The sequence below is a fragment of the Erinaceus europaeus genome, chromosome 17 (genome assembly GCF_950295315.1).
Source record: "Erinaceus europaeus chromosome 17, mEriEur2.1, whole genome shotgun sequence".
NCBI lineage: Eukaryota > Metazoa > Chordata > Mammalia > Eulipotyphla > Erinaceidae > Erinaceus > Erinaceus europaeus.
Window position 1 is genome coordinate 11,575,649 of NC_080178.1, and position 25,815 is coordinate 11,601,463.

General features: G+C 48.5%; 5 protein-coding genes and 2 non-coding genes across 7 annotated transcripts; 4 read left to right on the forward strand and 3 right to left on the reverse strand.

Moving 5' to 3' along the window:
• Positions 1 to 84: 84 nt before the first annotated feature.
• On the reverse strand, positions 85 to 5,465 carry INTS5 (integrator complex subunit 5). Its single transcript, XM_007526346.3, has 2 exons — positions 5,319 to 5,465; positions 85 to 3,219 (listed from the first exon to the last, which is right to left on the reverse strand). The coding sequence occupies exons 1-2, from the start codon at positions 5,450 to 5,452 to the stop codon at positions 243 to 245; spliced, it is 3,111 nt and encodes a 1,036-aa protein (XP_007526408.2). The 5' UTR covers positions 5,453 to 5,465; the 3' UTR covers positions 85 to 242.
• Positions 5,466 to 12,966: 7,501 nt separating this feature from the next.
• On the reverse strand, positions 12,967 to 16,370 carry C17H11orf98 (chromosome 17 C11orf98 homolog). Its single transcript, XM_007526347.3, has 4 exons — positions 16,224 to 16,370; positions 15,944 to 16,068; positions 13,361 to 13,458; positions 12,967 to 13,272 (listed from the first exon to the last, which is right to left on the reverse strand). Exons 1-4 carry the CDS (start codon positions 16,260 to 16,262, stop codon positions 13,163 to 13,165), a joined length of 372 nt encoding a protein of 123 aa, XP_007526409.1. The 5' UTR covers positions 16,263 to 16,370; the 3' UTR covers positions 12,967 to 13,162.
• Positions 16,371 to 16,649: 279 nt separating this feature from the next.
• On the forward strand, positions 16,650 to 16,797 carry LOC132534162 (small nucleolar RNA SNORA57). The gene has a single exon (XR_009545835.1). It is a non-coding gene; the product is annotated as a small nucleolar RNA SNORA57 (small nucleolar RNA).
• Positions 16,798 to 17,050: 253 nt separating this feature from the next.
• CSKMT (citrate synthase lysine methyltransferase) lies at positions 17,051 to 18,328 on the forward strand. The gene is made up of 2 exons (XM_016189693.2): positions 17,051 to 17,167; positions 17,256 to 18,328. Exons 1-2 carry the CDS (start codon positions 17,092 to 17,094, stop codon positions 17,942 to 17,944), a joined length of 765 nt encoding a protein of 254 aa, XP_016045179.2. The 5' UTR covers positions 17,051 to 17,091; the 3' UTR covers positions 17,945 to 18,328.
• A 498-nt stretch (positions 18,329 to 18,826) lies between these two features.
• LBHD1 (LBH domain containing 1) lies at positions 18,827 to 21,102 on the reverse strand. The gene is made up of 3 exons (XM_060175754.1): positions 20,953 to 21,102; positions 20,700 to 20,874; positions 18,827 to 19,053 (listed from the first exon to the last, which is right to left on the reverse strand). The coding sequence occupies exons 1-3, from the start codon at positions 21,100 to 21,102 to the stop codon at positions 18,827 to 18,829; spliced, it is 552 nt and encodes a 183-aa protein (XP_060031737.1).
• A 643-nt stretch (positions 21,103 to 21,745) lies between these two features.
• Positions 21,746 to 21,849, forward strand: LOC132534220 (small nucleolar RNA U13). Its single transcript, XR_009545889.1, has one exon. It is a non-coding gene; the product is annotated as a small nucleolar RNA U13 (small nucleolar RNA).
• A 1,464-nt stretch (positions 21,850 to 23,313) lies between these two features.
• Positions 23,314 to 24,169, forward strand: LOC103116510 (ubiquinol-cytochrome-c reductase complex assembly factor 3). Its single transcript, XM_016189671.2, has 2 exons — positions 23,314 to 23,469; positions 23,573 to 24,169. The coding sequence occupies exons 1-2, from the start codon at positions 23,353 to 23,355 to the stop codon at positions 23,708 to 23,710; spliced, it is 255 nt and encodes an 84-aa protein (XP_016045157.1). The 5' UTR covers positions 23,314 to 23,352; the 3' UTR covers positions 23,711 to 24,169.
• Positions 24,170 to 25,815: the final 1,646 nt, after the last annotated feature.

A 25,815-nucleotide genomic window follows, 5' to 3' on the forward strand; every position in this document is an offset into this window, starting at 1 on the left:
GGGCTTGCGCGAGGGGGCGGGGCTTTCAGAGCCGGGCGCTATCGGCCTTTGCGGGCTCTTAAGTATCACACACAGGCACTGGGGTGTTCTCAACTCTGCGAATTTTATTGTTTTTGTTGTTGTTTGCTTTGTTTTTAAAAAAAGGTGGTGAAGAAAAAAGTGACAGCGGTCTTTCAGCCAAGGATAAGACACCTCCACCTTCCTTAGTCTCCTTTCTCTAGGCTGCTAGAGTCTGGGAGAGGCTATGTCCCCTGACGAAGGAGAGTGGATGGTGCAGGGGCCTGGAATCGACCAGAGAAAAGGCCCAGGCGGTCAATGTTGCGGTGGAGGACACTGTGCAGCACAGCCAGATGGGGTCCTCCTTCACCACCACCCTCGCGGGAGAAGTCCCGGATGAAGCGGCCCCGCTCGGACTGGAAGATGAATTTCTGGGGCAAGGGCCCGTGCTCCCGGAGAAAGCCCCAGACACTGAGCAGCAGCAGACGCACTTCAAAAGGTGCCAGTTGGCTGAATACCTCGTGCATGTTACCTAGGGCTGGTGGCAAGAGGCTCCCTTCAGCCATGACAGCCACGAGGGTGCAGGATGCCTCCAGGTGCCAGGGGGAGTGGGTTGTATCAGGGTGTCGCGAGGCTTCCCAGTGACCCAAGAGGGCAGCCAACAGCCCCCGCAGCAGCACGGAGCAGTAGCACAGGGCTGGTGGAGCGGCCGCTACCAGCTTCAGCAGCTCAAAGAGCAGGGGCTGTTCCCTAAAACGCCGACCAATTCGGAGATCCCGCTCCACGGTGGCCCGGGCATGCTCCTCGGGGGGCCAGGCCAGCTCAGCACCAGCTGCATCAGGACACACACTCTCCACCAAAGTCACTGCCACTGCTTTGGCAGCCTCTGGACTCAGGCTCGGGGCCCCCCAGCAGCCTCCACATTCGGTGCCCCCAGGAGCACTGCAGCAGTGCACCAGGAGCCTGAGGAGGCACTGGGTGTTATAGATCACTTCCTGCTGATTGCGGGAGTGCACAAACTTGGGTGGCTTTAGGCCACGGCCTATGACTCCAGCGTGGAAAACGGACCAGATCCCTCCAGGCCCTGGTACAGCTGCGGTGTGTCGTCGGTTTGTGTCCAACAGGGAGGCAAAAGTCAAAGGAGTTGAGGCAACTGAGAGTGTCTCGCCATCCCCATCCACTTCCCCTCCAAAAAGTTCAGTGTTGCCCCGGTGCAAGGCTCCCTCAACTAGCAGTTGCAGGACAGCCTTGAGGCCTGCTGCGGAGGTCTGTGACAGGCGGGTAAGAAGCTGGGATGCGGAGGCCACACCCGGGGGGCCATGCAGCCTCAGTGAGGCAAAGAAGCGATGCACTCCAGCTCTCACCAGTCCCAGGAGTTGGGAAGGGGACAGGGATTCTGGAGGAAAGGGACAAATGGCTAGGAGGGTGGCAGCAGCTTCAGCTACTTCCTCTTCAGGATGCAACAGCAGAGGAGCCAGGTCAGACAGATGGGCTGAAGCAGACTCTCCAAATCGGGCTCCTAAGGCTGCCGGGCTCTCCCCACCCTGCTGTTCCCACCCCACGAGCAGCGCCAAGTTGCGCAGGAACCTGGCCGTGAAGAGAGGCTGCAAAGTCCCTGCATGCACCCGAGCCAGGCAGCTGTGAAAGGCCAGGGGTAGGAGGCCAGAGAGGCTGACCACCAGCCCAGCGTATAACTGGGTAGCCAGACTCAACTCTTCAGGGCTTCGGGCCCAACTCAGGAGATGACCCAAGGCGTCAGGTCCACAGCTAGGTCTGGTATAAACAGAGAGTAGACCCAGGAGCTGGTGCTGCCAGAGGAATCGCTTCCGTTCCAATCGTAATGTCTCTCCACACAGCTCTCCCACGTGGTTTCTTAGAGCATCTAGAAAGGGCACAGTGCGAGGAGGTGGGGGTGGGCCTAGAATCCCATCCCCTGGAGACCCTCCCCGGTGATGAACCAGTTTTTGCAGGTGCAGCAGCAGCAGCTGGATCAACCGGTCACAGGCCTCACGTACAGTGTCTGGCACAGCCAGGCCCTGGGTGGTAATCACGGAGGCAGGCATGGCTGTGTCCACCAGGAACTGCAAGAGACGGTAGGCACCTGCCCCGGAGGCCTGGCTCACCAGGTGCACAGCCAGGTTCAGCATGTTGTCCAGCTCCTCTCGGGGAAATCCCTGCAGATGTTGCTGTAGCTGGCTCAACACAGATGGGGGTTTAAGGCAATCCACCAGCTCTCCAGAGACCGTGCCCAGCAAAGCAGGTGACATGACCGCCAGCTGCAGGAGGAAGGGGACTGTGGCCTGAAGGGAGGGGTCCCCACTCCGGCCCCCGGTGCCCCCGGCCAAGCTATCATGGAACATTCTCAGGAGCTCCCTGCGGATGCTGTCTCCGTGGCGGGAGGCCAGGTGCCCCAGGATTCCCACCACTGACGCGATCTTAGGCACCCTTTTGTCCCCAGGGATAGCAGGAGATCCAGGGAAGGGGTCTGCAGAGGGCGTTTGAGAATTGCCACTGCTGCCAGCAGCTCCACCTCCAGCCCCACCATGAACACAGAAGTCCTTAAGGCCACAGGAGAGAACTCGGGAAATGATGGTGCCAGGAAAAGAGGAGCCAATGTGAGCCACAACCCAATCAAAGTGTGGGGAATGCTGGACAGAGGTGTCCAGCAGGGCATCCACACAGGCATCTGGGCAACTACCAATGAGAGCCGAGAGGCACTGCACATAAATGTCCATTAAGGTGCGTGTGGCCCGACAGCCCATCCACAGCTGCAACAATTCGTTGAGAGAGCCGGTAGCATGGGGCACACGTTGGTGCTGGCCGGAGTATGTGCTGCTCAGCTGGCCCATCAGGTCAATGGACCACGCACTGATCACAGGTGCCCAGGCCTTGGGGTTGGCCCGGATGAACTCAGACAGCACCTGCTGCACTTCCTGCACCACATCCTCCAGGCCAGGTCCCCCAGCAGGGATGTGGGAGGGTGGGGGTGGGCGGAGGTGAGGTGGGCCAGCCACAGGGCTTTCATCCAGAGCAGCCAGGTGGGCCCGGACACTCTCATCAAAGACACCTCGCAAGTGGTCAAGCACAGCAGCCCGAGCAGGTGGCAAAGAGCGGAGCAAGAGCAGACCACAGCGGGCATGTTCCCGGGCAGACAGCTGGTGGCCCAGAATCGGGTCTACACCAGTCAGAAAAGCCTTGATTTCCTGGGACAGCTCCTGAGCACTGTAAAGAAAGAAGAGAAGCAGATTTTAAAATGATGTTAGGCAAGTTCTGTTCCCTCTGAGAGCTTCAGTGTCTGTGTAAAATGGGAATAACTGTCCCTCTGCCCCCTAAGATAATGTTTATTAAAAAAAAAAAAATCAAAAAAAGATAATGCTTATAAGGCACTTAAGCATCACATCTAGTTCAGGCTAATCAACAAATGCCACTTTGCCCTTTAACCCCTTCGATATTAGCTAAATATTAGAATGTGTCAGGTTCTCTTTAAAGCACTTTGCACGTATTATAAAAAACCAGACAACAGCCCAATAAGGTAGGTACTATTATGGCCCCATTGTACAGAAAGAAACCAAGGGTTGTCTGAGAGGTGGCACAGTGGATAAAGCATTAGACTCCCAAGCATGAGGTCCTGAGTTCAATCCCTGGCAGCACATGTACCAGAGTGATGCCTGGTTCTCTCTCTTGCCTCCTATCTTTCTCATTAATAAATAAAGTCTACAAGAAGTAAATAAAAAGAAATCAAGTTTAAGTAATCAGACTGTTAACTTCAGGAAGACAGTAACCATTTCTGTGATCTTTAACATTGAATCTTCTTCCACTTAGATGTCTGGCAATACTCAATAAATAGCTGCTGAGTCAGCATATTGCTATATATTGATATAGCATATTGCTTTTGCAAAAAGAGACGTCCCTGGGCTGAGGGTAGATAGCATAATGGTTAATGCAAACAGACTCTCATGCCTGAGGCTCCAAAGTCCCAGGTTCAATCCCCTGCACCACCATAAGCCAGAGCTGAACAGTGCTCTGGTTAAAAATTTCTAAAAAATTTTTAAAAAGATTTCTGAGAATCAGATGGTAGCGCAGTGGGTTATGTGCACATGGCACAAAGCGCAAGGACCAGCATAAGGATCCCAGTTTGGGCCCAACCTTCAGGGGAGTCGCTTCACAAGCGGTGAAGCAGGTCTGCAGGTGTCTTTCTCTCCCCCTCTGTCTTCCCCTCCTCTCTCCATTTCTCTCTGTCCTATCCAACAACGACGACAACAATAACTACAACAATAAAACAAGGGCAACAAAAGGGAACAAATAAGTAATTTAAAAAAAAAAAAGTCTTTACAATAAAAAAAGAGAGACTTCCATGCCTGAGGCACCAGAGGTGTCAGGTTCAATTCCCAGCCCCACCATAAGCCAGAGCTGAAGAGTGCGCTCTGGTTAAAATAAAACATAAGTAAAACATTCCTTTAACGTGTTTAAAAAAAATAAAAAAAAATCTATGGAGCCTGAACACTCGGCCCCCCACCCCCCAACACAAACACCCTAAATTTCACCCTAAGTAGCAAGAACATGGTAAATTCCAACTGCTTTCTGATTAGGGGGGGCTCCCCCTTTCCACACCTGCATCTTCTCCTATGCTGCACCCTATGGCCCACCACCCGGCACCCTCAGAGTGCATAGGAAGCAAGGTGTTTCTCGGTGCACAAACATGAAGAAAAAAAAGAAAAGAAAGAGGAGAGGAGAGGAGAAGAAAAGAAATGAGGGGGAGGCCTTTCAACCCTTCCTTTTCCCCTGACACAAAACAGTTTCGTCTCGGAAGTTGGGGGGCCAGAGGCGAAGGGCCCCTCCTCTCACATCCAAACAAGGCAGCATCTGCTCGCGCCGGGCCGGTCCTCTCTGCTGCCTCCAAAATAAATCCCCGAAGATGGGGGTGCGGGGTGGGGTCTCGGCTGGAGGGAAAAGGCAGAGAGGCGGCATTCTGGGGGTTCTGGGTCTGGGCTGTCTTGTTTGTTGGTTTTTCTGAGGGGGGACTCCATGAAGTCGGGTCCCCTCGATTCCGAACAGCTGGGGAGTAGGTAGCCGCCGCTCTGGGCAGAGCCAGGCCGGGCCCGGGGTAACTAGGAATTGGGGGTTCAGGGGTGGCAGGGCCGGGCCGAGGGCTGGCGGGCACGGGGGCCCGGGGTGCCGACGAGGGGGTCCCCTGAGAGCCGGAGGAGATCCCGCCGGGGCTCCCTGAGAACCCTGACGCGAGCTCTTGAGGTAGGATCCGGTTTCTGCCGAGGAGACTGGGGGTCGGCGCGGGGCGGCGAGACGCCAGGGGCTCTGACTACCTGAGCGGCGCGGGACCGTGGGTGGCCGGGGCAGGCCCGGGGGGCCCTGGGCCCCCGGGAGGGTCGCACAACGCGGACATCCCGGAGCCCGAGCCCGAGCCCGAGGCGGGAGCGGCAGAGTGCAGGGAGCGCATGCGCGCTGAAGTGAACTCCAAGAGGAACCAGCCACCAGAGGCCTCTCAGGCAAAGCAATCCGATGATGACGCGGACTCGGGCACTTTGGTTCCGCCTCTTATTCGGGCCCCCGAGACTATGACAAGAGGAAGCCGGCCTGCCCCAAGCCCCGCCCACCTCATCCATGGGACTTCAGCTAACTGCGGCCACCCAGTTAGACTTTTTCTCTTTTTCTTTCTTTCTTCCTCCCTTCCTTCTTTCCTCCCTCCCTCCTTCCTCCTTTCCTTCCTTCCTTCCTTCCTTCCTTCCTTCCTTCCTTCCTTCCTTCCTTCCTTCCTTCCTTCCTTCTTTCCTTCCTTTGTTTTTTTTACCAGAGTACTACCCAGCTCTTTTATGGTTCATGGTGGTGCAGGGATTGAACCTGGAACTTTGGAGCCTCAGGTGTGAGAGTCTCTTTTCATAACCATTCTGCTATCTACCCCTGCCTTAATTGTTTATCTTAAAGCCAATATAGGAAATGTTCAGGGCTGTGGATACAGCAGAATGGTTATGTAACAGACTCTGTTCCCTGAGGCTCTGAAGTCCCAGGTTCAATCCCCAGTCCCACCGCTCTTTCTCCTGTATTTCTCTTATTAAAAATAAAATAAAAGTGGTCTGGGAGGTGGAGCAGTGGATAAAGCATTGGACTCTCAAGCATGAGGTCCTGAGTTCAATACCCAGAAGCACATGTATCAGGGTGATGTCTGGTTCTTTCTCCTATCATTTTCATGAATAAGTAAAATTCATATATATATATATATAGGGTTGGGTATAGCATAATGGTTATGCAAAGAGACTTTCATACCTGAGGCTCTCAAGTCTCAGGTTCAATCCCCCAAACTGCCATAAGTCAGGGCTGAGCAGTGCTCTGGTTAAAAAAAAAAAAAAAAAAAAAATTTAAAGGGGGGAGTTGGGGCCAGGTGGTGGCACACTTGATTAAGCAAACACATTATTATATTGTGCAAGATCCCGGGTTCAAGCCCCTGGTACTGACCTGAAGGGAGAAAGCTTCATGAGTGGTGAAGCAGGGCTGCAGGTGTCTCTCTGTCTCTCCGCCTCTCTATCTCCCTCCCCTCTCAATTTCTCTATATCAAATAAATAAATAAATAATTTTTAAAAAGAAAATAAGTGGTCCAGGAGATGGCGCAGTGGCTAAGACACTAGACTCTCAAGCATGAGGTCCTGAGTTCAATCCTTGGCAGCACATATACCAGAGTGATGTCTGGTTCTTTCTCTCTCTCTCACATATCTTTCTCATTAATAAATAAATAAAATCTTTAAAAAAAATAAATAAAAAGGGGGAGTTTCAAAAAAGAAGCACTGGGGGTGGTGGGTGGTGGTACACCTAGTTGAGCACACATATTAGAATTCACAAGGATGCAAGATTGAGCCCCAGTTCCCAACTGCAGGAGGAAAGCTTTGCAAGTGGTGAAGCAGTGCTGCATGTGTCTTTCTGCCTCTGTTGTTCTCTTTTTTTTTTTAAAGATTCTTTTTTTTCCCATTTTCTTTATATATATATATATATTTTTTTATTTTATTTATTCCCTTTTGTTGCCCTTGTTGTTTTATTGTTGTAGATATTACTGTTGTTGTCATTGTTGGATAGGACAGAGAGAAATAGAGAGAGGAGGGGAAGACAGAGAGGAGGAGAGAAAGATAGACACCTGCATACCTGCTTCACCGCCTGTGAAGCGACTGCCCTGCAGGTGGGGAGCCGGGGCTTGAACCGGGATCCTTATGCCGGTCCTTGTGCTTTGCGCCACCTGCGCTTAACCCGCTGCGCTACAGCCTGACTCCCGCCTCTGTTGTTCTCTATCTCCCCCTTTCCCTTAATTTCTGGCTGTCACTATCAAATACATAAAGATAACTTAAAAATAAATATTAAGCAGTAGGAAACTTTTTAAAAAATATTTATTTTATTTATTCACTTTTGTTGCCCTTGTTTATTGTTATAGTTATTATTGTTGTCGTTGTTGGATAGGACAGAGGAATGGAGAGAGGAGGCGAAGACAGAGGGGGAGAGAAAGAGAGACACCGTGGTCCAGGAGATGGCGCCATTGATAAAACATTGGACTCTCAAGCATGAGGTCTTGAGTTCAATCCCTGGCAGCACATGTACCAGAGTGATGTCTGGTTCTTTCTCTCTCTTCCTATCTTTCTCATTAATAAATAAATAAAATATTTTAAAAAAGAAAGAGAGACACCTACAGACCTGCTTCACCACCTGTGAAACAACTCCCCTGCAGATGGGGAGCCGGAGTTCGAACCAGGATCTGTAAACTGGTCCTTGCGCTTCGCATCACGTGTGCTTAACCTGAGGCGCTACCGCCTGACTCCCCAAGCTGAAACATTTTAATCAATACTGACAATGTATCAATTCTTTAAAAGAGAGAACGAGGAAGAGACTGGAAAGAAATTTCACGAAAGAGGGAGGAAAATAAAACCTGAAATGAACTGGAGGCTGGGCTGAAAGAGTCCTTGGTCAGAGGGAATCCATACGAGCACCACCCCAGCCGCGGGTCTGCCAGAATGGGACCATTGGCCTCCACACCCACTAGGGGCCTTGGTAACTGCGTGCGGAGTTAGTGTACCTCATCAACAGCCCCAACTCCACCATCTGCCTACCTCATGTTCCAGCTATTCCACTTCCTAGAACTGTACCTTGCTTTTTTTTTTTTTTTTTAAAGATATTTATCTACTTATTGATTTGGGATATAGACTAAGAGAAGTTGAGAGGGGGGAGATAGAGAGGGAAAGAGACACCTGAAGATATGCTTCACTGCTTGTAAAGCTTCCCCCATGAAGGTGGAAACCAGGAGGTTAAACCTGGGTCCTAGCCCACCGTAGTGTGTGAGCATAACCAGGTGCAGCACAAAAGGGGCCTATACTTAACTTTTTAAAAATTTATTTATTTCCTCTTTGATGCCCATGTTTTTTATTGTTGTTGTAGTTATTATTGTTGCTGTTATTGCTGGCATTGTTGTTGGGTAGGACAGAGAGAAATGAAGAGAGGAGGGGAAGACAGAGAGGGGAAGAGAAAGAGAGACACCTGCAGACCTGCTTCACTGCTTGTGAAGCGATTCCCCTGCAGGTGGGGAGCGGGGGACTCGAACCAGGATCCTTAAACCAGTCCTTGTGCTTTGTGCCACCTGGGCTTAACCCACTGCGCTACCACCTGCCTCCCAATTTTTTTTTTAAGATTTTGGGGGGGGGGGCAGTAGCACAGTGGGCTAAGTGCACATAGTACTTGGCAAGGATCCAGGTTCGAACCCGAACCCCTGGCTTCCCACTTGCAGGGGGGGTCATGTAACAATCAGTGAAGCAGGTCTGCAGGTGTCTCTTTCTCTATCCCTCTCTATCTTCCCACCTCCTCACAATTTCTCTCTCTCCTATCCAATAATAGTAATAATTACAGTGGTCTGGGAGGTGGTGCAGTGGCTAAAGCATTGGACTCTCAGGCATGAGGTCCTGAGTCCGATCCCCGGCAGCACATATGCCAGAGTGATGTCTGGTTCTTTCTCTCTCTCCATCCTCCTATCTTTCTCATAAATAAATAAAATCTTTATAAAAAGTAAATAACTACAAAAAGATTTCTCTATTGTGCTGGGGAGACAGCACAATGATTATACAAATAACTTTTTGTGCTTGGGTCACTAGTGGTCCAAGGTTTTGAAAATGAAAAACAAAAATCAATGAAAGAAAGTGACTGTGGTGGTCCGGGTGGTAGTGTAGTGGATAAAGTACTGGATTCTCAACCATGAGGTCCCAAGTTCTATCCCTGGCAGCACATGTACCAGAGTGATATCTGGTTCTTTCTCTCCTTCTATATTTCTCATGAATAAATAAATACATTAATAATAATAATAAAGTCACTGTGGTACAGAGGTGGTTCAGTGGATAAAGCACTGTACCAGAGTGATGTCTGGTCCTTTCTCTCTCTGCCTGTCTTTCTCATGAATAAATAAATAAATTCTAAAAAAAAAAGAAAGAGGGCAGAGGGTAGATAGCATAATGGTTATGCAAACAGACTCTCATGCCTGAGACTCCAACGTCCCAGTTTTAATCCCCCACACCACCATAAGCCAGAACTGAACAGTGTTCTGGTAAAAATAAATAAAAAATTAAAAAAGAAAGTCATTAAATGCTTCTTCTTCTCCTTTTTAAAATTTATTTATTTTCCCTTTTGTTGCCCTTGTTTTTTATTGGTGTTGTAGTTATTATTGTTCTTGTTATTGATGTCATCTTTTGTTAGATAGGACCGAGAGAAGTGGAGAGAAGAGGGGAAGAGAAATATAGACACCTACAGACTTGCTTCACTGCCTACAGGTGGGGAGCAGGGGACTTGAACTGGGAACCTTATACTGGTCCTTGTGTTCCGTGCCATGTGCGCTTAACCAACCCTACTCCTGCCACTGAATGACCTCACCCTCTTTTTTTTTTTTTTTGCCTCCAGGGTTATTGCTGGGGCTCAGTGCCTGCACCATGAATCCATTGGTCCTAGAGGCCATTTTTCCCCCTTTTGTTGCCCTTTTTGTTGTAGCCTTGTGGTGGTTATTATTGTTAATTGTTGGTGACGTTCCTTGTTGGATCGGACAAAGAGAAATGGAGAGAGGAGGGAGAGACAGGGGGGAGAGGAAGACAGACACCTAGACCTGTTTCACCGTCCCCCTCATCCTCCTTTAGATCCTGAGGCTTACCTGTGAAGGAAGAGACAATAGTAACCAAGTTACCAGTTCTCTGACTTTGAACTGTGGATGGAAGCTAAGACCCCCAAACCCCTAACTTTGCTACATTTGGCTTCTGTAACCTTGCTTTTTTATTCCCAGCCTATAGCCCTTTTTCTTTTTAAATGTTTTTTTAATTTTCCCTTTTGTTGCCCTTGTTGTTTTTTATTGTTGTTGCTGATGTTGTCATTTTACTCATGTGTATAGAGACAGAGAGAAATTGAGAGGAGATAGAGAGGGAGACAGACACCTGCACCCCTGCCTCACCACTTGTGAAGTTTTCCCCCTGGCATTGGGGATCAGGGGCTTGAACTTGGATCCTCGCACACTGTAACATGAGTGCTTAACAAGGTGCACTACTGCCGGGTCCTGCAAAAAGACTTTCATGCCTAAGGCATTAAAGGTCCCAGGTTCAGTCCCCAGCACCACCATCAGCCAAAGTAGAAAAGTGCTATGATGAAGGAGGAGGAGGAAGTGGGAGAAGACATAGGAGAAGAGGAGGAGGATGAGAATTAAGAGAGAAGGCTATCTACAGTCCTGCTTCACCAAGGATCTGAGCCTTGAACCCGGGTCCTTTAGCATTGTAATGTGTGATCTCCTCCACATGTACCATTTTATTATTTTTAAAATGAAGTTACAGAGAAACTAGAGCACTGCTCAGCTCTCACTTTTGCTGGTGCTGGGGAATAAACCTGCGACTTCAATGGTTTTGGCATGAAAGTCTTTCTGCATAACCATTATGCTGTCTCCCCAGCCCACCATTGCCACCCATCTAGTGATATATATATATATATATGTATGTATATTTAAATATATAATTTTTAAATTAAAAAAATAATTATTTTCCCTTTTGTTGCCCTTGTTGTCTTTTCATTGTTGTTGTAGTTGTTATTAATGTCACCGTTGTTAGAACAGAGAAATGGAGAGAGGAGGGGAAGACAGAGAGGGGGATAGACACCTGCAGACCTGCTTCACTGCCTATGAAGGGACTCCCTTGCAGGTGGGAAGCAGGGGGCTCAAACTGGGATCCTTACGCCAGTGCTTTGCGCCACTTGCGCTTAACCTGCTGCGCTACTGTCCGACTCCCGGTTCATTTATTTTTAATATTTACTTATTATTGAATACAGAGAAAAATTGAGAGGGAAGGGGAAGATAGAGACAGAGAGATACCTGCAGCCCTGCTTTACCACTTGTGAAGTTTTCCCCCTGCAGGTGGGGACCAGGGGCTTGAACCTGGCTCCTTGTGTACTGTCATGTGTGTGTGTTTAACCAGATGTGCCACTGCCTGGCCCCCAGTCTGATTTACCAAGTCTATGATTTACCAAGTATGAGGTCCTGGGTAAGATCCTTGACATAATACAAAAGCACCAGCATCACTACAGGGGCATTCCATGGCTAATGGGTCAGTGTGCTACGTCTTAATTTCTCTCCAACTCTCCATCCCTCCTCCTACATCTCAAAACAAAAAAAGGAAAATTGGATGAGAGAGGCAGTTCACCTATGCCAGGCCTTGGTTTCTTTAAAGATTTTATTTATTTATGAAAACATAGGAGCGAGAAAGAACCAGACATCACTCTGGTACACGTGCTGCCGGTGATCAAACTCGGAACCTCATGCTTGAGAGTCCAAAGCTTTATCACTGCGCCACCTCTTGGACCATTGCAAGGCCTTGTTTCATTCCCCAGCACCACGTTAAAAAATACAGCAGCTCAGAAGGTGACACAGTATAGAATGCATTGGACTTTCTGCCGAAATTTTTTTTATAGACTTTTTTTTAATATTTGTTTTATTTATTTATTCCCTTTTGTTGCCCTTGTTTTATTGTTGTAGTTATTATTGTTGTTGTCGTTGTTGGATAGGACAGAGAGAAATGGAGAGAGGAGGGGAAGACAGAGAGGAGGAGAGAAAGATAGACAGACACCTGCAGACCTGCTTCACCACCTGTGAAGCGACTCCCCTGCAGGTGGGGAGCCGGGGTTCGAACCAGGATCCTTATGCCGGTCCTTGTGCTTTGCGTCACCTGCGCTTAACCCGCTGTGCTACAGCCCAACTCCCTGGACTTTCAATTATAAATTCAATCACTGGCATCAGGCAATATACATGCCAGAGTAGTACTCTGATTCTCACTCATTAATGAATATACACATAATAAAAATCGAAAAAGCAACATTCGGTCTTCACTTTATTTTTAACTAGAATACTACTCAGCTCTGGTTTTTACCTTATTATTATTATTTATAACCCAGCAAAGGAAGCAGAGACACATTTGACATGAAGCGATTTGCCCAAGTTGCTCGCATAATGGCAGGACTGGTCTCAGGTCCCTTACTTCCCTAGCCACCTCTACAAGTATCTCTGCTCTCGTCAGAAATGGAAAACTGGAGTGTCACTTACTAGGGAGATGGGGCTGTTACAACAGCTGGTCTCTTTCTTTTTGATTTACTTATTTATTCCCTTTTGTTGCCCTTGCTGTCTTTTATTGTTGTAGTCATTATTGTTGTTAGATAGAACAGAGAAATGGAGAGAGATGGGGAAGACAGAGAGGGGGAGAGAAAGAGAGACACCTGCAGACCTGCTTCACTGCCTGTGAAGCGACTCCCCTGCAGCAGGGGGCTCAAACCGGGATCCTTACGCTGGTCCTTGTGCTTCACACCACGTGACAGAGAGATACCTGCAGCCCTGCTTCACCACTCGTAAAGTTTTCGCCCTGCAGGTGGGCAGGTATCTTGCTTTCTAACTTGTCTATTTTCCTACATTTAATCACACACATCTCAATGAGAACTCTAGGGTTTTATTACATATGGAGTTGACTGCTAGGCAGTCTCCTTTTTTGTCTCAGTGAGTAGACCATTGTGGAAGAGGGATCTTTGAAAGAAAGAAAAATGCTTTTTCCATTGTCCTCTGAAACAGTCACTGGTCCTCCTGGCTTCAGTTGAGATGCTTCTGATATAAAGGATGATGAGACTCCTAGCTCTTATCTTCAAGGTCTTCCATGTCTACGTCTTGGGGGGCTTTTGTCTTCTTTTGCCTTTTGGGCTGTGATTCATTTGTCCTGGCTGGCTTGAGAGGAGCTTCCACTGAGCAGAGAGAAAGAAGTATTTACAAAACCCGAATGAATCCAGGCTGCCCCCCCCCTCCCCCGCCACCTCTGAGCCCCTATCTCACCTTCCATGGAAGTTTTCTCTTTCTGGGAAAGACGGATCTGCTGGAGGAGTTTTCTGCGCTTCTTTCCTGACAGCGTGATGTTGGCACGTGCACTGGACCTGAGGAGGTAGAAGTAAAGACAGCCAGGTGAACCTGGACGAGCCACACGAGTGTACCTGGCTACTGAAAAGGCCCAGGTGGTTGAGTGGTTTTAATACTGGATTTGCAAACATCAGGTTCCTAAGATTGATTCCCTAGCATCACATATGGCAGAGGGGTTCTCTGGTTCTGTTGCACATATATGTGTGTGTATGTATATGTATGTGTGTGCATTTACTTTTCATAAGAGCACTGCTCAGCTCTGGTTTATGTTGGAGCCTCAAGCATGAGCCTGTTTGCATAACCATTATGCATCTGCCCCCACCCTGTGTATGTCTATTTATTCACACAATTGAAAATCTAGGTTCAGGGAGTCAGGCGGTAGCACAGGCGGGGCAAAGCTCAAGGACTGGAGTAAGGATCCCAGTTGACCTGGCTCCCCACCTGCAGGGAGGTCGCTTTAGGGGCAGTAAAGCAGGTCTGCAGGTGTCTTTTTTTGTTGTTGTTTAAATGTCTTTTTTTTTTTAATATTTTATTTTATTTATTTATTCCCTTTTGTTGCCCTTGTTGTTTTATTGTTGTAGTTATTATTGTTGTTGTCGTCGTTGTTGGATAGGACAGAGAGAAACGGAGAGAGGAGGGGAAGACAGAGAGGGGGAGAGAAAGATAGACACCTGCAGACCTGCTTCACCGCCTGTGAAGCGACTCCCCTGCAGGTGGGGAGCCAGGGTTCGAACCGGGATCCTTATGCTGGTCCTTGTGCTTTGCGCCACCTGTGCTTAACCCGCTACGCTACAGCCCGACTCCCATGTCTTTCTTTTTTTAAAAAATGTCTTTAAAAAAATTATTTATTGGGCCGGGTGGTGGCGCACCTCGTTGAGCGCACATGTTGCAGTGCACAAGGACCCGGGTTCGAGCCCCCGGTCCCCACCTGCAGATGGAAAGCTTTGCAAGTGGTGAAGCAGGGCTGCAGGTGTCTCTCTCCCTCTCTATCTGCCCTACCCTCTCGATTTCTGACTGTCTCTATCCAATAAATAAAGATAATAAAATTTTTTTTAAAAATTATTTATTTATTTATTCCCCTTTGTTTTTTTATTGTTGTAGTTATTATTATTGTTGTTATTGATGTCCTTGTTGTTGGATAGGACAGAAAGAAATGAAGCGAGGAGGGGAAGACAGAGGGGGAGAGAAAGAGACACCTGCAGACCTGCTTCAGCGCCTGTGAAGCAACTCCCCTGCAGTTGGGGAGCCGGGGGCTCGAACTGGGATCCTCACGCTGGTCCTTGCAATTTGCGCCACGTGAGCTTAACCCGCTGCACTACCGCCCGACTCCCAGGTGTCTATCTTTCTCTCCCCGTCTTCCCCTCCATTTCTCTGTCCTTTCCAAAAACAATGAAATCAATAATAACAACAACTACAACAATAAAACAAGGGCAACAAAAGGGAATAAAGAAAGAAAGAAAATCTAGGTTCTGAAAGAGTTGAGGCATATCACTCTAACCCTTGAACATTAACATATGTTATTTCATTCTAAGAAGCAATATAGGGCTCAAGACACAGTATAATGGCCTGCAAATAGTTTGCTGCCTGAACCCCTGAGGCCCCAAGTTCAATCCCCAGCACTAATTACTAGAGCTAAGCAGTGCTCTGTCTCTCTCATTAAAAATAAATAAACTGAGTGGGGGTGTAGTATAATGGTTATGCAAAGAGACTTTCGTGCCTGAGACTCTCAAGTCCCAGGTTCAATCCCCCACACTGCCATAAGCCACAGCTGATTAGTGCTCTGGTTAAAAAAACAATAAATTAATTAAATATTAAAACAATAACAATGCATCTGTTGGGGTTAAGTAGTAAATAAAACACTTAAGTGTTAAATTTTTGTATACAGTGGTGACTTGTATGGGGAAACTTTCCTCAGTATTTCTGACATCAGATGTGTAGTTGTTTTTCTTTGTTTTCCCCCAGTAGCAATTCTTTAGTATTTAGCAAACCTTGATGGGATTTCCTACAAACTCAATTCTGCTACTATCTGAAGATACCATTAAATGCTAGGGCTCCACTTCTGTTGTCCTGGTCTGAGGCCCCAGCTCCCCACCTGCAGGGGAGTCGCCTCACAGGCGGTGAAGCAGGTCTGCAGGTGTCTGTCTTCCCCATCTCTCTCCATTTCTCTCTGTCCTATCCAACAACGACGACAACAATAATAATTACAACAATAAAGCAACAAGGGCACTAAATGGGAATAATTAAATAAAACTAAAAAAAAAAAAATGGATGGGAATGGGAAGATGTAGAGGGTGGGAACTTAAATACATGCAAATTTCCACGTGCGCCCGGGCGAAAACTCAATAGGTGGCATGCACACTCATGAAAATGCTTTGAAATGTGCAGAGGCAAAAACAAAAAAGAAAAGAAACGTGCATATGCAGACACTGTTTCTGTGTATAAGCGTGGGCTCCCAGCTGGGCAGAGCAGAGGAAAGGAGAGGCGGGAAGGCCCTGCACTCACGCCCGCTTCTTGAGGTGGTGGCGAGTGGTCAGGCCTGCGTCGATCACAGCCCCGACCACCCGGTGCTTCAGCCGTCGATCTCGGTTCAGCATCCGCCGGCGCTTGAAGAGCTTCTTCTTCAGCTCCTGCCGGGAACAAGATGGGAGTCAGACACAGGCAGCGCGCGCGACCCCGGAGCTCTCCCTCTTCCACCCCCCCAGCCCTCATCGACTCCCCGTCGGGAAAGATCTGAGGGCTCGAGAGAGAGCATGGGGGACAAGACGCGGGCTCCCACTGTCACCGTTCGGGGTCGGTTAATCTTGCCGCCGGGGCCCGCCATGGCTGCACCGGGGACTCAGGGCGCAGGTCTGTGTTTCCGCTGTGATTGTGGAAGCCACGCCCCCTCTGTCCTACTATAGGTGGATTAGGGACCACGCCCCCTCCGCCCCACGTAGCTGGTTTGTCCAGCCACGCCCCCTCCGCCTCGCCGTAGCTGGTTTGGAAACCACGCCCCTTCATCCTAACGTAACTGGTTCTGGAAGCCACGCCCACCGATCTGTCTCACATAAACCAATCATAACGTGGGGGGCGGACCTCAGGTCTATATAAAGGCACCGCGCGCTTAACTAAACCCTTTCGGAGTCTCCAACCTGTGAGTGGATGGTTGCTGTATTGCACCTAAGGTTCCAGGCGGGGGGCGGGCGCGGTTTTATGCGGGCTTATGCACCCTCCTTTTCTTGGCGGGTATCGGGTTGCAGTCCCGTTCCCCGTAATGTACGGAGGCAGAGGGCAAGGGCTTCGGGCCCCTCGGCGTCATGTCTTCGGTGCCGGCCGCTTCCAATCCGCCGGTTCTATCCTCAAGCACCGAGACACGGCAATTTGGGGACAGGGGAGGCAGCGGGGTCGCCGCGCGCCTTATCCTGGGGTGCTCACGCCTTCTCTTTGCAATTTCAGGTCTTTGGAAGACGCCTCCGCAGCCACGATCGATAGTGCCCTTCTCTCCTTGTTTTACTGTAACTAATAAAGGTCATTGCTACTTTAATGGCTGTGTGTCCACGTGCTTCTTTACGAGCCTGCGGTTAGAACTGTTATTCTCGGAGTAGGATTTGCAGAACTTAAACGTGGACGTCACGTTTTTACCGGGTTAGTGCGACCTTGCTGTGACCCGGATGGCTTTGCTGCGCCGAATCTTGCGTACGGAAACCCTGGCGGCAGGGGTGCGCCTCACCTCGTCGGGGAGTGGAGGTGGGTGCCTCTGTCTGATCTTTAACAGCCCCCACTCGTTCGGGGGACGTTGCAGTCGGTGACACCTGCCCTCCCCTCGTGCTTACAGGCTCCCTAGCTGGTAGATGCCTGGCCGACCGCCAGCTCTGGGATGAACTTCACTCCCAGCCCCGTTCCAGCCACACCCCCACCTTCGACTGGTTCTTTGGATACGAGGAAGTCCAAGGCCTCCTGGTCCCCCTGCTGCAAAAGCCATGGGTTACCGATCCGGTGCGGGTGCTGGACGTGGGCTGTGGGACCTCAAACCTGTGCACAGGTCTCTACACAAAGTACCCTCACCCTGTGGACATCTTGGGCGTGGACTTCTCTGCTGTGGCCATGGCACACATGGACAACCTCCTGGCAGGTGGCCACGGGCACAATGCTTTGTGCCCTGCACACCCTTCCTCCCGCCTCAGTTTCCTGCAGGCTGATGCCCAGAACCTGGAATCAGTGGCTCCCTCCGGGTCCTTCCAGCTAGTACTGGACAAGGGCACCTGGGATGCTGTTGCCCGGGGTGGACTGCCTAGAGCTTGCAAGCTGCTGTCAGAATGCTTAAGGGTTCTGAATCCTCAAGGGACCCTGATTCAGTTCTCAGACGAGGATCCTGATGTGCGCATGCCCTGTTTGGAGCTAGGTTCTCAAGGCTGGACTGTTTCTATGCAGGAACTTGGCCCTTTCCGGGGAATCACTTACTTTGCTTACTTGATAAAAGGGGTCCCAGCAGATGATACAGTAAATTGGACTCAAGAGCATTAGGTCCCTGATAATGCGTGTATTTAGAGGCAGACCAAAGGATTGCTCAGCTCTGCTTTATGGTGGTACTGGGAATTGAGCCTGGGACCCATCTGCAAAAAGCCTGTAGAGGTAAAGCACCGGGGCTGGGGGGATAAAATCATGGTTATGCAAAAAACCTTAATATAAGATGAGTATAAAATAGTAAACTTGTCCGGGTGGTGGCGTATGTGCTTAAGTGCACATGTTAATAGTGCACAAGGACCTGGGTTTGAGCACCAGGTCCCCAGCTGCATGGGGAGAACTTCACAAGCGGTGAAGCAAAGCTTCAGGTGTCTGTCTCCCTCTTATCTCCCCTGCCCCTCTTGATTTCTGACTATCTCTATCCAACAAATAAAGATAATTTTTTTTTAAAAAGCTTTTAATATATTCAATTCCCAGCACCACCATCAACCAGAGCTGAGCAGTGTCCTTGTTAACTAAGACAGTGGTGGTCTGGAAGACTGTACAGTGGTTAGAGTATGAGGTCTGGAGTTCAGCTCCCTGCAGCACATTTTCCAGAGTAATGTGCAGGGGATTGAACCCGGGACTTTGGATCCTCAGGCAGTAGACACCCTTTCCATAACCATTATGCTATCCCCCCTACCCAGTCCTGAGTTTCTCATTTTTTAGTGTCCCTGCTTATTCGCCTGCAAAGCGAAACTTAATACCTGGTATTAGAAGGATTCCAGCTACCTGGAAATCCTAGAAAGGTAAGGATTCCTAAATCCTAGCCTTGACCGACTTGTATGACCCAGTGGACTAACCTCTAAAGCTTCATCTTTTTTTACTCACCTGTAAAGCAGCAGATTGAAAGGGTGGGTAGAAGGGCTTCATAAACTTAGATGGGGGACTTTAGGAGGGAAATCAGTGCTTACCCTCAGTGCTCCTGGGAAGCAGGAGATGGGAATATTCCACAAAGTGGCTTCTATAGACATGGGAGCTTGTTGGGTCCCAAGGAGGCCAAGGGTTGGAGGCTTCTTGGTCCTCAGCACTCCAGGAGGTATCTTGTTCTGGCCCCCAGCTGAGATCTGGCTTAAAGATTCTTAAAGTAGATCTGGGGCCCACGGGGCTCCAAGTCCAGCCTGCAGGGAGGGTAAGTCAGATAGCACATTGATTAACAGTGAAACTGATTTCTAATGTTATTGGAAGTGTGCGTAATGTTTTTGCCTATAAACAGGCTAGAGTGATCTGGGAGGTGGCTCAGTGGATAAAGTATTAGACCCTCAGGCATGAGGTCCTGAGTGCGATCCCCAGCAGTACATGTACCAGAGTGATGCCTGGTTCTTTCTCCTATAAATAAATAAAATCTTAAAAAAACAAACAAACACAAAAAACAGGCTAGGGGCAGGGGTAAAATAGCATAATGGTTATGCAAAGAGACTCTCATGCCTGAGGCACCAAAGTCCCAGGTTCAATCCCCCCCCCACCACCACCACCCTAAGCCAGAGCCAAGCATTACTCTGGTAAAATAATAAAAGGGAGTTGGGCAGTGAAGCAGGTCTACAGGTGTCTTTCTCTCCCCCTCTCAGTCTTCCCTTCCTCTCTCCATTTATCTCTGTTACATACAACTCAGTATTGAATTCCTGTACCACAAGGCAGTGCCACTGGTGAAATTTAGTACTAGTATCCATCTCTGAATTAAAAAGTCTGCCTGGCCATGAAAGATGATGAATGACATAATGGGGGTTGTATTGTTAAATGGGAATCTGGGGAATGTTATGCATGTACAAACTATTGTATTTACTGTTGAATGTAAAGCATTAATTCCCCAATAAAGAAATAAATTATTTAAAAAAAAACAGAAAAAAAGTCTCTGTCCGATCCAACAATAACGATGGCAATAATAATAAACAAGGACAACAAAAGGGGGGAAGTTTCACAAATGGTCAAACAGGGATGCAGGTGTCTCTCCCTATCTATCTCCCCGCTTCCTCTCAATTTCTGGCTGTCTCAAATAGAGATGATTAAAAAATAATTTAGTGGTCCGGGAGGTGCCGCAGTGGCTAAGAAACTAGACTCAAGCATGAGGTCCTGACTTCAGTCCCTGGCAGCACATGTACCAGAATGATGTCTGGCTCTTTCTCTCCTCTTATCTTTCTCATTAATAAAATAAATAAAATCTTAATAGTAATAATTTGAAAACAAAAAGCACATTGAAACATATTGCCCCGGGAGTCATATAGTACCGCAGCGTGTTAAACACAGGTGGTGCAAAGGAAAAGGACCGGCATAAGGATCCTGGTTCGAGCCCCCGGCTCCCCACCTGCAGGGGAGTCACTTCACAAGTGGTGATGCAGGTCTGCAGGTGTCTGTCTTTCTCTCCCCCTCTGTCTTCCTCTTCTCTCTCCATTTCTCTCTGTCCTTAAACGGCTGTGCTACCACCCGACTCCCTCTTCTTTCTTTTTAGAGACTTCATTAATGAGAACGATAGGAGAGAAAAAAGAGCAGACATTACTCTGGCACATGTGCTGCCAGCCATAGAACTTGGGACCTTGTGCTTGAGAGTCCTATGCTTTATCCACTGTGCCATCTCCCAAACCACCACCTTTACATATTTCTTCACCACTGAGCACGTACTAGTCTGGTGCTCCAGCTTCTCCGCCACCTCCTGGGAAGCTCACTGAGCACTTCCTGTGAGTCTGTCACTGCTGAATCCAGTGCACCTGCTGAGTTTTCATTTTTGGTCCTGCTCAAAACATTCTGGTCACAAATGGCCCTACTGAACCAACTAACCAACCTGGCTCTTCACTTTGGTCCTGGAAGACCTCAGTCTCTTCCTCCTCCTCCTCCTCCTCCTCCTCCTCCTCCTCAAGCAGTAGCAGCTCTTCCCACGGGAGCTGCCCACTCTCCTCTTTGTTCACGTCAGAGGCTTCCACCACGATGGAAGGCAGGTGAGGCTTTCTGGAGCCCTCCTAAGTGGGGACAGTAAAAGTCTTTGGCCCAGTTGGACAATGAACCACCAGCTGGACACAGAACGGGAAAGTACTAACCTGATTATCCTGGTGACTTTCCACACTGTTATTTTCTTCTCTTTCTTTCCAGGAAGGGTTGGTAAGCCTAGGACTTTCTGGATGTTGGACTGACCCTGGGCTATCTCTCCTCCAAGGTCCATCCTCACTGTTTTCTCGCTCGAGAGCCATAGGTGCTAAGAAAGTAGGGTTGTTGAAATAGTAGAATACCTCAGTATCTAGTGCACCACAGAAACTGCCTGTTTAATCTTCTTTGGAACCCAGTCCCTAATCACGTCTAAAGAGAGGATAACATGCTAGTAGATTATGGGTCTTCCAGGGGAGGGGAAAATCCAACAAGTAGGAAAGCAGCTCTATTTCTATTCATTCCCCCACAGCGAAGGGGGTAGAAGTCAACGAGGGCATCTGGATTAACACACTTGAAGGAAAGAGCTGTGATAATGAATTTGGAGTTTCATTTGCTTATTGAGTCTCGCACGCAGATGTTTCTTTTTTTTTTAATAGTTTCCTTTCCTTGTTGTAGTTATTGTTGTTATTTATGTTGTCGTTGTCAGATATGACAGAGAGAAATAGAGAGAGGAGGGGAAAACCGGGAGAGAAAGGTAGACACATGCAGACCTGTTTCACTACCTGTGAAGCGACTCCCCTGCAGGTGGGAAGCCTTATGCCTGACCCTGCACTTTGCTAGGACCTGCTTAACCTGCTGTGCTACAGCCCAACTCCCCCCCACACAGATGTTTTGTTGTGTCTTATTCAGCAAATGTTTATATAATGTTTACTAATTGCTAGGCACTGTTTAAAATGATTTAAATTGATCCTTTTGTAGTTCATAAGTGTGATGATTGGGTTGTCATGCGACTGCGTGAGGTGTGCCACCCATAAACCTTGTTACGACGTCGGCACATTACCCGTCTGACATGAAAAGAAAAAAAAAAAAAAAGATTTAAATATAAGGTCATTTAACTATAAGATTGATACTGTTTTCTTGTTTACCAGAGTACTGCCCAGCACTGGTTTATGGTGGTGCTGGGGATTAAACCTGGGACCTTCAGTAGTCTGGGAGGTGACACAGTGGATAAAGCATTGGACTCTCAACCATGAGATCCTAAATTCAATCCCCAATGCATATGTACCAGAGTGATGTCTGGTTCTCTCCCTCTCTTCCCTTCTCTCTTTCTGATCAATACCTAAATACAATTAAAAAAATTAAATCATATAGTCCAGGAGGTGACGCAGTGGGTAAAGCACTGACTCAAGCATGAGGTCCTGAGTTCAATCCCTGGCAGCACATTTACCAGAGTGATGTCTGTTTCTTTCTCTCTTTCTCATGAATAAATAAAATAATAAAAATAAATCTTTTTGCATTACCATTATGCTGTCTCTCCAGCCCTAAGATAGATACTGTTTTGTTTTTGTTTTTATTTCCAGAGCACTGATCAGCTCTGGTTTATTGTGATATGGGGGATTGAACCTGGGACTTTGGAGCCTCGGGTATGAAAGTCTGTTTGCATAAACATTATGCTATCTACCCCCACCCATGTTCTTAACTACATTTTCTAGAAACCCTAAGCACAGAGAATTTACATGACTTGGTCAAAACACAAAACTGAGATGTGTTTTCCTCTCCAGACCAGAACTCAGCTATATATGTTCTAAGGATATGACATATTGAGAAAAACGTTTGGTTTTAATAATTTATTTAACAAGTAAAATAGTAAGTAAACATGAGGACCAGGTGACTGCAATGATTGAGTGCACATGTAATGGGAAAGGACACTGGTTCAAGCCCCTGGTCCCAATCTGTGGAGGGAACTTCTGGCGTGGTGAAGCAAGTGTGCAGGTGTTTCCTTCTCTCACCTCCCGCTTTCCTCTTGATTTTTTCTATTTTAATATTTATTTTTCTGTTTATTTATTTTTAAAAAATAATGAGAGGGGAAGAGAAAGATAGACACTTGCAGACCGGCTTCACTGCCGGTGAAGCGACTCCCCTGCAGGTGGGGGGCCGGGGGCTCGAACCGGGATCCTTATGCCGGTCCTTGTGCTTCGCACCATGTGCGCTTAACCCGCTGCGCCACCGCCCGACCCCCTCACTTCTTTTGTCTCAATACACTTTTTTTTTTTTTCAATTCTATCCACTTCTTTTTCTTTTCTTTCTTTCCTTCTCTACTTTCATGAGTGAGAGAAAGAGAGATACACACCAGAGCACCGCTCAGCTCTGGCTTATGGTGGTTCGGGGAACTGACACTGGGACTCCGGAGCTGCAAGAAGCCGCCTCTTTGAGCCCATGCGCCCTGGATTCTAACCGTTTTTTCCGCAAGCCAGGGCCTCTCTACCCCCGCGCCTTCTCTGTGGTTTGAGCGCTGTCGGTGTCTACTTTCTAGGCTGCGGGAGGCCCGAGTGCGTCTCGATGGTTACACAGCCATGGCGCTGCGCAAGTCGCTGACGGTGGGCGTCCTGCTGGCCGCGGGAGCGGGCGTGGGCTCCGCACTCTTTCTTCTTGTAACTCCGGGGGAGCGACGCAAGGAGACGATGCTTACGGTGAGAGCAAGGAGGTGTCCGAGGTGGGTGGGCGGCCTGGTCCCCCCCCCACTCACCCCGGGGGCTGGATGTCCCCCCTGCGACCTTCCCTTCCTGCCCGCAGGAGATGCCCGAGAAGCACTGGCGGCAGCGGGAGGACAGGTCCAGGAGCAATCAGCTCGTGCTGGCCACCCTGCAGGAGGCAGCGGCCACGCAGGAGAACGTGGCCTGGAGGAAAAAGTGGATGGAAAGCGGGAGATAGCCTGAGCGCCCCCCTGCCGCACCCTTGGGTGCCGGCCACGGGCCACGGGGCGGCTCTTCTCTCCCGGCCGCGCCGGGGAAGCACGTCCCCCCCAAACCCTGTACCGGCGGCTCTTTACACTTCTGCATTGCGGACCCGGGTGTCGGATGTGACAAACTGAAGCGACTAATAAAATCTCTCTCCATTCCAAACGTTGAACCCGGCGTCGGCCGCCAGTTGGGGTTCGGTGATGTAGGAGGGGAGGGCTCCGCAGCCCCCAACGCAGGGTTGAAAAGCCCAATAGGCACAGTGACCGCATTTTCCAAACAAAGTGGGTCCTGTGATTTCTGCTTGCGTGTCCTTCCGGGTATAAGCAATGCACATTCTTGGAGAAATACAACTATGTGTTGGACTAGGCACCGCCAGAGCACACTGTGGATCCCTGTCCTTCAGAGGCGATTAAATAGGGGCTTCTATTGATGTGTTGTGGTCATTATTTGATCAGGTTTAAGGGGCTGATTTGGGTAGTTGTGAAGAAAACCTTTGAATCTGATTTTGATTAATCTTCTGCATGTTTCAAGATCTATACAAGGTGATTATTATCTTCCTAACAAAATGCACTTAGAGGGGCGGGGGTAAATAGCATAATGGTTATGCAATGAGACTCTCTTGCCTGAGGCTCCAAAGCCCCAGGTTCAGTTCCCTACACCACCATAAACAAAAGCCTAGCAGTGCTCTGGTTAGAAAAAAAAGCACTTAGAAATGTTTGCAAAGTACAGCGTTAAAGGAGGTGGTTCTGGTAATGCACAGAGGTTGCCTTTTTGTTGCCCTTGTTCTTTTATTGCTGTTGTTATTGATGTCGTTGTGGTTGGTAGGACAGAGAGAAATGGAGAGGAGGGGAAGACAGACTGGGAGAGAGACACCTGCAGACCTCCCCGGGGCTGTAACCAGGATCCTTACGCTGGTCCTTGCGCTTTGTGCCACCTGCACTTAACTCTCTGCACTACCACCCGGCTCCCTAATTTTTTTTATATTTATTTTCCCTTTTGTTGCCTTTTTTATATTGTAGTTATTATTGTTGTTGTTAGATAGGACAAAGAAATGGAGAGAGGAGGGGAAGAAAGGGGGTGAAGTGACATCCCATCAGGTAGGGAGTGGGGGCTCAACCAGGATCCTTGTGTGGGTTTTTGGGCTTCAAACTATATGAGCTTAACCTGCTGCACCACCGCCTGGGCCAGTTTTTTCAGTTTATTTTATGGGGGGGGACACAGCAGAGTTATACCCTACATTATTCTATCATGTGTGTAGTTTCACTGCTGGGTTTTGTTTTTTGTTTTGTCTCCAGGTTATTGCTGGGGCTCGGTGCCTGCACCATGATTCCACTGTTACTGGAGGCTGTTTTTTTTTTTTTTTTTTCCTTTTGTTGTCTTTATCATCGTTGTTGCTATTCGTCATGGTTATTATTTTATTGTTGTTACTGATGTCGTTGCTGAATAGGACAGAGAAAAATGGAGAGGAGGGCAAGAAAGAGTGGGAGAGGATACCTGCAGACCTGCTTCACTACTTGTATGTGCAGGTCTGACAACTCTTGGCAAGTCCGGCTTTGGTGTTCAAATCTCTAAATGAGATGATTGGCAGCCTGGGAGGTGACAAGTGTGAGGTCCTGAGTTCAATTCCTGGCTTTAATTAATGTGCTAGAGTGATGCTAGCACAGCGTGATGGTTCTAATTATAGACAAACTGCTTCTGGGGAGACAGAATAGTGGTTATGCAAAAGACTTTCATGCCTGAGGCTCCCAGGTCCCAGGTTCAACCCCTAGCCCCACCATAAGCCAGGGCTGAACAGTGCTCTGGTGTGTGACACTTTCTGTATCTTTCTCTATTTGTATGAAAATAATATATGTATATAACCTATGAAAAAAAATATTGAGTGAAAGAGCAGTGTAATGGCTATGCTAACACCCTTTGGTGCCTGAGCTCCTAAATTCAAGGTTCAATCCCCAGCACCATTACAAACCAGAGCTGAGAAGTACTGGGGGGGGGGGAGGGGGCTAAAAATCAGTGTGTGGGTAGGGGGAGATAGCATAATTGTTATATATAGAGGCAAAAAGAAAAAAAGGATTGGGT

Bases quoted from the DNA above. Each gene is read 5' to 3' on its own strand.
- INTS5 (XM_007526346.3), bottom strand. From the start codon at position 5,452: ATGCGCTCCCTGCACTCTGCCGCTCCCGCCTCGGGCTCGGGCTCGGGC. The intron at 3,220-5,318 runs GTAGTCAGAGCC...CTTTCTTTACAG, and splicing joins CACGGTCCCGCGCCGCTCAG to TGCTCAGGAGCTGTCCCAGG.
- C17H11orf98 (XM_007526347.3), bottom strand. From the start codon at position 16,262: ATGGCGGGCCCCGGCGGCAAGATTAACCGACCCCGAACG. The intron at 16,069-16,223 runs GTGACAGTGGGA...TGTTCCCGGCAG, and splicing joins AGATTAACCGACCCCGAACG to GAGCTGAAGAAGAAGCTCTT. The intron at 13,459-15,943 runs GTGAGTGCAGGG...CTACCTCCTCAG, and splicing joins CACCACCTCAAGAAGCGGGC to GTCCAGTGCACGTGCCAACA.
- CSKMT (XM_016189693.2), top strand. From the start codon at position 17,092: ATGGCTTTGCTGCGCCGAATCTTGCGTACGGAAACCCTGGCGGCAGGG. The intron at 17,168-17,255 runs GTGGGTGCCTCT...TCGTGCTTACAG, and splicing joins CACCTCGTCGGGGAGTGGAG to GCTCCCTAGCTGGTAGATGC.
- LBHD1 (XM_060175754.1), bottom strand. From the start codon at position 21,102: ATGGCTCTCGAGCGAGAAAACAGTGAGGATGGACCTTGGAGGAGAGAT. The intron at 20,875-20,952 runs GTTAGTACTTTC...GTCCCCACTTAG, and splicing joins AAAGTCACCAGGATAATCAG to GAGGGCTCCAGAAAGCCTCA. The intron at 19,054-20,699 runs GTTGGTTAGTTG...TCTGACTTACCC, and splicing joins GGACCAAAGTGAAGAGCCAG to TCCCTGCAGGCTGGACTTGG.
- LOC103116510 (XM_016189671.2), top strand. From the start codon at position 23,353: ATGGCGCTGCGCAAGTCGCTGACGGTGGGCGTCCTGCTGGCCGCGGGA. The intron at 23,470-23,572 runs GTGAGAGCAAGG...TCCTGCCCGCAG, and splicing joins GCAAGGAGACGATGCTTACG to GAGATGCCCGAGAAGCACTG.